The sequence below is a fragment of the Triturus cristatus genome, chromosome 3_2 (genome assembly GCF_964204655.1).
Source record: "Triturus cristatus chromosome 3_2, aTriCri1.1, whole genome shotgun sequence".
Taxonomy (NCBI): Eukaryota; Metazoa; Chordata; class Amphibia; order Caudata; family Salamandridae; genus Triturus; species Triturus cristatus.
The window spans coordinates 606,520,188-606,532,562 of NC_140584.1; the positions used below are offsets into that span (position 1 = coordinate 606,520,188).

General features: G+C 45.4%; 1 protein-coding gene across 1 annotated transcript in view; it reads left to right on the top strand.

The window, feature by feature from the left end:
- COL16A1 (collagen type XVI alpha 1 chain) overlaps positions 1-12,375 on the top strand; it is an 871,927-nt gene that overhangs the window by 451,327 nt on the left and 408,225 nt on the right. The window contains exon 9 of the mRNA XM_085648479.1: positions 4,176-4,220. Within this exon, the coding sequence (XP_085504605.1) occupies positions 4,176-4,220 (45 nt within the window). The remainder of the gene's footprint in view (positions 1-4,175; positions 4,221-12,375) is intronic.

The following is a 12,375-nucleotide window of genomic DNA, read 5'->3' on the forward strand; positions in this document are numbered from 1 at the left end:
GAAACCCTGTGTTTTGTTCAGGAATTGATCTTGACAGTTATTCGTGTCTGTGAGCCAGAGCAACAATTTTTTCCATTCTGCATCTGATCTGTTGTGATGCAAAATATTATGTAGGTCGACCTCCCCCCGTGTAGTGCTATTACTTGCAGGCAGGTATAGGCATGGTCGGTGTGTTCATGTCTTTGATCTTGGCTAATCCAAGGCAAGACGTTTGTTGGACAGTGTCATTAAAAAAAATACATGCTCTACACATAGTTATTAACAGTCTCGAAGTCCCAATCATCAGAAAAGGTACTACTAATAAAGTCACTTAATGAAATCTTAAATAAATGTGGAATCTTCATGTGGAATGGGCACCATGTAGTGTAGTTCCTATATCCCTGATAGGCTCTGCGCATTGGAATAATATACACTATAGTTTTGACAAAGGACTGAGGTCAGTATGTCTCTATCGAGTACATTAAAATTAATTACTTGTGTGTGCCAGCTAACTCAGAGGTCACTAGAAACTTATCGAATATACAAGAAGGGATTAGTTTCTGACAACCGTATAAACATGACAACTTTGTTTCCCTTAGAGTCGGAACAATATCAGAACCGTGGAAACAATAGATAACAGTTTCACTCAGTCAATCGTGCATGCTTCGTTTCTACAGAGTTGCACAGAAATAGAGAGACGGGCGTTTCAATAAAAAGGGGGTTTATTGAACAGTCATTTCTCATGCAAGAGATATGAACTGCTACCATCATAAGACAGGATGCGAAGTACAATACGTACAGAGTTAGCAGTAAGATAAAATAATACTGCAATAGCATGGTTTGTAGCTATGACATATATTCATAAAATACTTACATAAATAACACAGGCTAAAATGTGAATACTCATCTGATGCTTCTAAATATCTACCCCAGTGTACCTAACCTAAGTGTAGTACGAGGTAAGAAGTAGGTGCTGTTTTCTAAAGTATAGCTAGCTATAGTTTTAGTTTTGCCAAGAGTTGCCAAAAGTTTCTCTAAGTTCTAGTCTGCTCCATACCCTAGAATGTGTGAGGTTGGAATCTCTTTCCGGGACTCGATATCTAACACCAAGGAAGGGGAGTCAAAAACACTGGAGAAGGATTCTATGCGAGGAGGATGACAGCGTCTGGCCAGTGCATCACGCGGGAACTCGATCTCCTTCCGAACTGCATCACGCGGGAACTCGATCTCCTTCCGAACTTGTTGTGGCGAACCGCAAGTAGGCAGTCGGACTTGACCGTACCGGGCATCGGAACGTCATGAATGAACCCCTAAGGAATAGATGTTCATGCATACTAAATGAGTTCTTGGAGAAATCAATATCCAAGCAAGGAAAATTCCTAAAGGCTTAAGAGCCTGGTTTTCCAAGAACTCGTGACGAGGATTGACGGATGTAGGAGGCCATGCCTGTATTTGGTTAGCATGGACAATGCCTATATAAGGGCTGGATTTTCTATGCCTAAATAAGGGAAATATAAATTGTACCTATATAAGGGCATGAATCGGGAAACCTAGATACTTAATCTAAATCTACACACAACAATATGTATTCCTAAAACGTGCATTAGGGGCATGATGTGGTCTCTAGCCAATGGGCTACTATGTCTCCTCCCACTAGGTGCCAACTTTCCTGCTATGTATGGCATCTAGCAATCCCAGAGTGCATTAGTATGCCCACTCTCAAGATGTCTGAACCCTTCCTCAGATGTTAGCAGATTTGTAGCCCACCTTAGAGGTGTGGCTACCTGTGGGCTACACGCCCACGGATAAACCAGTTTGGGCACTGGTGTCCCCTCTCTGTTCCTGCCAGCAGCCTGTCTACTTGAAAAAAGAGCAGACTCTGAAGAGTGTGATCAGCATTTGCCCACCAAAGGCAGCTTCGCCTTTTGAGCCAACATCCTGAGTGGCTACCTGTGAAGGGGAGGTGCCCTGTAGCTGGCTGCTATTGTTCCTAAGCCCAGGAGTCGTTCACATGACTCCCTAGGAGGGCAGAAAGCTGTCTGGTGGCCACTGACCATTTGAGGCCACTGGACAAACTGGATCACAAGGGGCAAGTTTCAAAAAGTTACATTTCTTTAATAGTGACATTACATTTGACTTGGGCTTCAAGTCGGGTTTAATGCCACAATTAATTTAATATCTTACAGTGCCCATCTAAATAGTCCTATTCAGAGGTTAGCCAGGCTGAATGGTCAGCGGGTAACCCTGTGTTAGCCAAAGGGGCTACTACCTCTTTCACATCAAAATTACAATTTTGAATTGTTGCTGTCAGGATTTATTTATATAAAATACATGTCCTACTTAATAATATTCAGCTCTTTGCCTTAGGGCACAATAGGCCTTCCATGTATTGTTAAGGAAAATGGAGGTTTGCCATTGGTTTGAATGGCAAAGTCGAACTAGCAGTGTTACCACTGCCCTTCCAGTCTGCAGTGGCAGGCTGGGAGCCATTTTGTTCTTTGTCACACACAGGTGGCACAATCAGTGCTGCAGCCCTAGGTGCAAACTCTGCCTTAAATGCCTTGGGTACCATATACTAGGGACTTATAAGTAAGTCAGTCTCTGCCAAGTGGGGGTAGACAATTCGACATACGGCTTGTAAGGGATTAGAACCCTGGCACTGAGGTCTGGTTAGCAGGCCCCAGTATACTATCAGAGTCAAAAAAACAGCAGCATCACTCCATAAATGTGGGGAATGAACATGCAAAAAGAGGCATTTCCTTACAGTGGGACCTTAACAACCTTCTTTGTGAGCGGAAGTTCGGTTTTCAGCTTTGGCTGCAGAAACATAACCTCAAGATTTGTTCACAGGAGTCTAATAATGCATTTCTAGCAGTAAAACTTCACGCATTCGTGGCTGCAATCTATCCTTAGGCGTTTTGCCATCCTTTTAAGCTCAAGCTATGGTGGTAGTGATTTATCTCCAGATGTTATTGAGGAGAGTTTAACTTGAAGTTTAGCCTCCAGCATAGGTAGCAGGGCTGAAACCTAAAGTATTGACGAAAAGAGTTACATTTGTGTTTTGAAGGTAAGAGCCTTAACATCTAGCTTTAATGTCAGGAAGTGAATTCTGGTTTGGTGGCAGAGTTTCACTTTGAAAAGGAATGGCTGTGTTTAACCTTCAACTTTGTAGCAGAAGTTGCTTTGCTTGCAGACATTTAACTTTGATCTTTGGTGACAGGTGTTCAGCTTGAAGTTTGACAGCCGAAGTCTAGCCTGTAACTTTATTGGCAGACATTTAACTTTTCACTTTGGTCAAAGGAATTTAACTTCCAGCTTTGGTCACAAGAATATAAACTCTAGCTTTGATAATGACTCTGCGTTGATCTTTGGTTTGAGGAGTGTACCCTCGATCTGTGGAGGTAGGAGGTTAACTTCTAGCTTTGGGGGCTTTTGCTCAAGCTTTGCTACAAGGAGTTTAACCTCAAACCTTGATAGGAGACCTTTAAACTCAAGATTGGGTGGCTTGCGTTTATCCTCAAGGTTTCCATTCCAGCTTTGGCGGAAGTCTTTTAATATCAAAATCAACAGTAGTTAACTTAAAACTTTGATTGCAAACGTTTGACTGTGGGCTTTTGCAGGTTGATTCTGCTTCTCGTTAATTTGCTTTGTATGGTTTATATATATATACACACACACACATACACACATACATTTATGTGAAAAAATATGTATATATATATATATACATGCTATAACGGATTATTATATGTTATGATGTTAAATAGTTAAATATGTCTTATGTATATATATATATATATATATATACATGCTATAACGGATTATTATATGTTATGATGTTAAATATACATGTTTGCGTAATCTTTAAATGTGACTTTGTATGTATGTGTGTATATATCTACATAATTAGATACAAAGTCAGTTTTAAACATGTTAAGCAAAACAACTCCGCTGTGCAGAGAAAGGTATTTGGACAAATGCATGGGTGTGTCAAGGCGCTGTGTCTGTTTTATTTTCTGTGTTGCCTCCTGCACAATCAACAGCTGTGGTGTTGGAGTAGCCAGGGTGGGGGCCAGGACAAACAGTGGGGGAGTGGGCCCAGATTGCACCCCCCTCTAGAGAAGTTAGTATGTAGTAGTTAATTAGCCTCACCTCTCCATCGCTAACCACTGAATGTTCTCTCTATTTTCTTACAGAGGTCCGCCATATCCACTGAGCAACAGGGCGCATCTGTAAATGAGGTAAGTGTGACATTCGATCACCTTTAGCCGTTCCAGCCAGAGGGGAGCGGCGATGGTGCCTGGGAAACGGATTCAGCGCATATCTCACTTGCACACTCACACGCGTGGCACTCCTATAGCTATATCACCCACACATAGGGCATGCCACAGATGAGTATATCTCTCCCAAAGACAGAGTCTTTCTTTCTCAATCGTTCGCAAAGACGTCTCACTTCAACAATAACTCCCCCGGCCCTCGTGGGTGATGCATACAAGAAGCACGGGCACACAGACCCCCAAGCCCACAGACTCTAAGAGACGCACAGGCTATAGAGAGACATACACACAGACTGAAACACGGGCACACGCCCCTGCGAACATTAAACACAGGCCGACCACACACAATGGTACACACTTGCGTACAGTCAGACATACGCAAACAAATGCACACACAAGTAAAGGCACTCACAGACACAAATGCATGTATACATGCAAGTGTTGACAGATACACATGCGTTTACACACACACACTTTGACATACACACATTTGCTTGCACGCTCGCGCAGCATGTGCCTGGATATGTATTGCTGGGGAATACCCATTTCCGGACGGTATATATATATGTAGCAGGCGAGCGGCTCTTTAAACAGCTCGCCTTCTGTCCCTGGCGTGAAGAGAGGTCGCAGGAAAGAGCCTGCACCCCTCTGTGATGAATATGCGCTCTCATCCGACCCTCTCTCCAAAAACAGAACATGGCTTTGCCCGGATAGTCCTTGAAAATCCGGTACTGTCCGAGCATACTCGGTCATCCTACTGTTAATGCGCTGCATCTCCAAGTACCAGCGATGTAAGCAGGGCCAGCTTTTGGGCATGGTGGGGCTGGGCCCAGGCCAAGGGCGCCAGTCTCAGAGGAGTGAAAAGAAATGTCTGCATAAAGGCCCTGCAAACAGCAATGCCTTTCTGCCGTGGCTCCAGTGATTCCGTTGAAAGTGTAACTAATGGTTTTTAACAAGCTTCAGTTGATGTATTTAGCGCCCTAGCAGCCCATAGCTTTGGCCTCCCATCTATCTCCCACCCACCCCTGCTGCCACATATCAAGAGCCCCTCCCCTCTCCAGCAAACAGCTTGGAGCCTTTCTGAGGCAGCTCATGTGTGGGGCATTCAGATGAGCCAGGGGAGCTGTGGAAGTGTGTGTTCAAAGGCAAGTTGGTGCCTGTATGTAGCCAGCCAGGGAGTGACCTGTGAAAAGGGGCTGCTGGCTCATTTTGTTCACCAGCACTAGCAAGGGAGGCACATTTTTTCCGCCTGGGGCGCCCATGGAGCAAGGGCCTGCTGCTCAGATTCTCCCAAAGAACTTCTGGGAGCCTTGAACTGCCACATGCCCCGTGGCACCCGCCATCATGATTACTCTTTGAAATGGTCACTTGTGATGGCATAACATGGCCACAACTCTAAAGTTGTAATTTTTTTCACAGGGCTTTACATTCTAGAATGTTAATTAGATGGCACGTTAATCAGCAAGGGGGGCAGGGTTGAAAATCCTCTGCCCCACCCAGATCGAACTCTCAAGTCCTGACCCACAATTGTATTCGTAGAACGACTTACCTTGTACTCACATTGTCAACATGCTGTAGTGAGTTGCATCTTTAATTTTACTGTCAAAATAAAAACAATAATGGAATATTAGCTTTTGAGACAACACAATTCCTTATTTTAGTTGTAACAATTTTCATTTTTTTTCTTCCTGTTTATCTAGTTGTATATCACGTGACAAAAATGTGCTTTGTATTCAAGTGCAGCAGTCGTATATGCCCTCCCCTAGCAAAGAATTACAGGTCTTGTTTCACTGTGAGAGGAGTTAGCAAAACAAAACTATATCCCACTGCAAGGATGGGCTTAATGAGTTATTGATTTACACACTCTGACAACATTCCCAAGAAACCTACCAGGCCACACCCTACCCAGCCTGAGGACATACATAAACCTTCTATGGTGCAGCATTAAGGAACAAACACATATGTGCACATTAACAATACTTAGAAAGGCCACACTTCTCCTTTCTCATACAACACCAATAAAACACGACAAACATGCAGGAAAGGCGCAATATCACAGGGCTAAAAAGCTCTGCCTAACAATAAGTTGAAAAGAAACAATCTGCAGAACACTAGAACCTAAATGTACATATATGCACACAGGAGTACCTCTTCCCTTCATTTAATTTGGAATTGAACCCACCATCCTACAGTCCATCCATAACACACCTACCCCTGACCTAGCCATGATACCAGACCTTTCTCCTAATGCCCTCTCTGCACTTCCGAGACACACCATCACTTTTTAGTAGCAACCCCTTTTTTAACTTCAGCAGGCAGTTTGACAAATGCCCAGCTGCTAACCCCTTACATGAACATTTTTACCGCTCAACAGTTTATAGAATCTCTTTTCTTTTGCTCAGCACTGAGCAGCAGCAAATTTGTTTCTTATCATCAATTGAAACCACTTCTGTACCTCCTCACCTCATTGGGCAAAATCACAAATTAAGTTTGTATCTCCTGGGAACCTCAAAAAGTACTGTCCCAGTCATTAAACTATAGTTGTTCACAATACCCTTCATCAAGTCTATTAAATACTTGCACACATTTCTGACTAGGTCCTTATGTTCTATTATGGCTCTCCTATACCGTTCCACCATGCCATTCATTTCAGGGTGGTCCAAATATGGAAGTTGTTGCTTCATTCCACTAACCTAAAGGAAAGGCCACTGCAATTATGCTTCAGGGGAGGACCAAATTATGCAGGAGGGTTGACTAAATTATGCAGCGAGAAATGGCAAATTATGTGGCGCAATAAAGCCCTTTTTGTCATTATATTACTTCATAATGTTGTCATTTTTACACTTGTTAACACTAGGCAAAAGAATCACCTCACTAGTACCATTTGAAGATACAAATACAACAAAAAGCAACTGAGAGGTGACCAGTCAAGCTTTGCGAAGTTCCTTCCAAAGTGTGGCAACACATTGCTATGTATTAGTAACTTTTTGGTCCATTTGACCTAGAAAACATCTCAAATCTGCAATTTGTACAGCAGATTGTGGATAATGTAGCAAATCCATAATTAGGAGGAAAGTGCTGGTGCTGCATAAGGGCATAATTCCAGTGGGCCTCCATAAAGGTGATGAAAGAAGGTGACTCAGTGTTCAATTTGAACCAGTGGTTGCAGGTGGGGTCCACTTATTTTTTGAAACCGGCTCTTATTTTCCCTCATCTGACTTGAACCAGAGCAAAAGGGAGAAGAAGAGAAAAGGGGCAAAGAAGGAGAAAGGAAAGACTGAAAACAGAGACAAACAAAATAAATGAGGGATGACAAAGAACATGAACAGTGGGATAAGCGGAAGGGATCGTTCGTAGTTGATAAAAGAGGCATTTAGTGGAATTAAGACTATGCAGCCTGGGTATTAGGCAGCCCAATTTTCAATAGCACTGTCCGTGGGCTTCAGCACCTCTACATTCAATAGCACTGTCCATGGGCTTCGGCACCTCTACATTCAATAGCACTGTCCGTGGGCTTCATCACCTCTACATTCAATGACACTGTCAGTGGGCTTCAGCACCTCTACATTCAATAGCACTGTCCGTGGGCTTCATCACCTCTACATTCAATAGCACTGTCCGTGGGCTTCATCACCTCTACATTCAATGACACTGTCAGTGGGCTTCAGCACCTCTACATTCAATAGCACTGTCCGTGGGCTTCAGCACCTCTACATTCAATAGCACTGTCAGTGGGCTTCAGCACCTCTACATTCAATAGCACTGTCCGGGGGCTTCAGCACCTCTACATTCAATAGCACTGTCCGTGGGCTTCAGCACCTCTACATTCAATAGCACTGTCCGTGGGCCTCAGCACCTCTACATTCAATAGCACTGTCAGTGGGCTTCATCACCTCTACATTCAATAGCACTGTCCGTGGGCTTCAGCACCTCTACATTCAATCACACTATCTGTGGGCTTCAGCACCTCTACATTCAATAGCACTGTCCGTGGGCTTCAGCACCTCTACATTCAATAGCACTGTCCGTGGGCTTCAGCACCTCAGCACCTCTACATTCAATCACACTGTCCGTGGGCTTCAGCACCTCTACATTCAATAGCACTGTCCGTGGGCTTCAGCACCTCTACATTTAATCACACTGTCCGTGGGCCTCAGCACCTCTACATTCAATAGCACTGTCCGTGGGCTTCAGCACCTCTACATTCAATAGCACTGTCCGTGGACTTCAGCACCTCTACATTCAAGAGCACTGTCAGTGGGCTTCAGCACCTCTACATTCAATCCAATCGCACTGTCAGTGGGCTTCAGCACCTCTACAGTCAATAGTACTGTCAGTGGGCTTCAGCACCTCTACATTCAATAGCACTGTCCGTGGGCTTCAGCACCTCTACATTCAAGAGCACTGTCAGTGGGCTTCAGCACCTCTACATTCAATAGCACTGTCAGTGGGCTTCAGCACCTCTACATTCAATCACACTGTCAGTGGGCTTCAGCACCTCTACATTCAATAGCACTGTCAGTGGGCTTCAGCACCTTCAGCACCTCTACATTCAATCACACTGTCCGTGGGCTTCATCACCTCTACATTCAATAGCACTGTCCGTGGGCTTCATCACCTCTACATTCAATAGCACTGTCCGTGGGCTTCATCACCTCTACATTCAATCGCACTGTCCGTGGGCTTCAGCACCTCTACATTCAATAGCACTGTCCGTGGGCTTCAGCACCTCTACATTCAATAGCACTGTCCGTGGGCTTCAGCACCTCTACATTCAATATCACTGTGAGTGGGCTTCAGCACCTCTACATTCAATAGCACTGTCCGTGGGCTTCAGCACCTCTACATTCAATAGCACTGTCCGTGGGCTTCAGCACCTCTACATTCAATATCACTGTGAGTGGGCTTCAGCACCTTCATCACCTCTACATTCAATAGCACTGTCCGTGGGCTTCATCACCTCTACATTCAATAGCACTGTCCGTGGGCTTCAGCACCTCTACATTCAATAGCACTGTGAGTGGGCTTCAGCACCTCTACATTCAATAGCACTGTCCGTGGGCTTCAGCACCTCTACATTCAATAGCACTGTCCGTGGGCTTCAGCACCTCTACATTCAATAGCACTGTGAGTGGGCTTCAGCACCTCTACATTCAATAGCACTGTCCGTGGGCTTCAGCACCTCTACATTCAATATCACTGTAAGTGGGCTTCAGCACCTTCATCACCTCTACATTCAATAGCACTGTCCGTGGGCTTCATCACCTCTACATTCAATAGCACTGTCCGTGGGCTTCAGCACCTCTACATTCAATAGCACTGTGAGTGGGCTTCAGCACCTCTACATTCAATAGCACTGTGAGTGGGCTTCAGCACCTCTACATTCAATAGCACTGTCAGTGGGCTTCAGCACCTCTACATTCAATAGCACTGTCCGTGGGCTTCAGCACCTCTACATTCAATAGCACTGTCCGGGGCTTCAGCACCTCTACATTCAATAGCACTGTCCGTGGGCTTCAGCACCTCTACATTCAATAGCACTGTCCGTGGGCTTCTGAGCAAAACATTGAGCCCGGGACTTATTCTTAATAAAAATTAAGCACTGGCTGGACTTCAACATCAGTCAACAGTCTTTTAGTAAGTACAAGCCTCTCTCTGCCAAATCTAATCCATGAGTTTGGATACAGCTTGCAATAAATATGCATTTTTCTCAGGCAGGCATGTTTAGGAGATATATAGGAAAATCCCTCTAAACTATCATTGCAGTTCCACGGAGTTATATCTAATAATCACGGGTGGATATCTAATAAAAGAGTCCTATATTACCATGGACGTTCGCTTTAGATTTAACATCAGAGTAGACTGGTGGCTGTTTGAAGGCTAGTACAGATAGCGTAGCAAACATGCTCCCTTACTTTTTCCATCCTCGCTTAGCATTGGCTGTAACTCTGAGGGTGCATCTGAGTTGTGCTTGTGTGTAATAGCAAGCAGGCTCGCACTCTTTTCTGGGTTCATTGAGACATTCTCTCTGGGAGTTCGAAGTGAACCTTCACATTCTGTGTGTGTTCCGGAAGCTGGGCTAGATTTAGCGCTGGTGGCCCTCGGTGGGACAATCTTTTTTAGCGCTCCCCTCATGACCTCCTCCTTAGATTCCCTCACTACCACCCGGAAAAAGGGCCTCTCATCTCTACATAGCCCCTCTCTTGCATACACTTCATTTGTTTTAAATCGCTGGTAAAGGCTGACTTTACTAATTGACTCAGCTATCCACTCCTGGAGAGGAGTTGGCCTAACGGCTAGAGCGGTCGACCTCGAATCTCGGTAATGGGGTTGCAGTCTCAGCAATGACGCTGAACATCCTGCGATTCTGGGCAAATCACTTAATCTCCCCGTGCCTAACAAAAATGAATGTGTCTTCATGTAATGCAACTGGTGCTATGTAAAGCGCTCTGATACCCGATTCGGGTCAAGTTCGCGCTATATAAAACTCTGTCAAAAAATACACATCTGTTCTTTGCAGCAGGCATATTAACCTACTGCACTAAATTATGGGGAGTCAAAACTTCCACCAGACAAAACTCTAATCTCTCTCTCCAGCAGGAACATTAATCACAAGAGTTATCTTGACATTTTTATTCCTGCCTGAAAGCTGGAGCACGAGGAACTCTGTAGAAGGTGCTTTTAAATCATACATTATTGCTAAACACAGGATCCCCACCTGAGGTCAGCGCCCCCTCCTTGAGGTCAGCGCCCCCATTCCAGGTCAGCGCCCAGTGGGGCTGCACCTGTCGCACTGCCCTAAAGCCGGCCCCTGTCCGGAAGCATTCATAACGCGTTTCTATCTCTTCCGGGTCCGTAATGGGGAAAGGAATACGACATCTTTTAGGGAACAATCTTTGAAAAGGGACACTGCTGGACAGATCCAATAGCCCACGGTCAGCGGCTTAACTGGCTATCTGCCTGGCAGTAAATTCACTGTTGCGAGGGGGGTTGCGGGGGTACGACCGTAGTGGAAATGCACGTGTGTCTGGTGCGTATCTGTGCACAGAAAGATTCCGGTGGTCAGGCTGCGGCAGGGTCGCTCTTTCTTGGTGCAGTTCCGTTCCGCCTGGCTCCGCTCCAGCTGGCAAACCTGGGATCTGCTGCGGTTGGACCGTTGTGAGGCGAAGTGCAAGTCCAGGAGCTGTTTTTCCAGTCCCTGGTGTACCCGGCCGTCCAGCGAAAGAATCCATCTGCGTAACGCGGCCAGCTCTTTACCTCACCGCTTCTCGGAGGTCCTCCCGCGCTTTTTACCAGTCTTTGCGCAATTATCGTGCGGCATTGTGCCAGTTGCTGCATGGACAGCGTGTGATGCGTGGGCCTGTGAAGGAAGGAAGGAACAAACCAGAGAGGCAGGGGGACGGGGACTGAGGGTGGGGGTAACGCAGGGAACAGACAGCAGGAAACTGGAAGATGTGAGAAAAGGGGGAAAGGAGAGAAATAGGCAGCAGAATGCAGGGAGAGCAGGGAAAGCAAGAGATATACAAAAATAAGGATCGAGGCAGGGAAATGCCTTGGGAGCTGTCAAGATAATAAGGACGAGAGGAGTGGCCGAGGACAGACACATTGAGGGAAAATGAGGGACAGAAACAGGAAGACATAGAGGGGGAGAAGTGTTGAAATAATACAGACAAAACAAAATAACAGGTGGGAGGGGGCTAAGGGAGACGCTCATGCACCTTACTTCATTCTAGCCTTCTGTCTGCCTTTCATTTTTCTTTCACCTTTTCTCCTGACTCATCCATGCTTCCTTTGGCTTTGTTTTAGCCTCTGTTACATCTCTCCCTACCTGTCTCTTGTCTAGCTCCCTCCTTCACCCTTCTACCACTTTTCTTCCTGTCTTCATATAAATTGACTGTCTCCCTATTCTCCCAGATGGACCTCTTTCCTCTCCCTACCTGCTCTCCTGCACGCCTTCCGCTACTCTTATCCTTCTGTCTCCCTCCCTTATCTTTCTTCCACTGCGTGCCTGTTTCTCTCTCTTTCCATACCGTTCTATCGCTCTCACTTCTACTAGAGGTGGGTAAGCAATTAAGGCTGGAGCCACTTTTGAGCCAGAGGCCTGGCTCTGGCTCAGCTC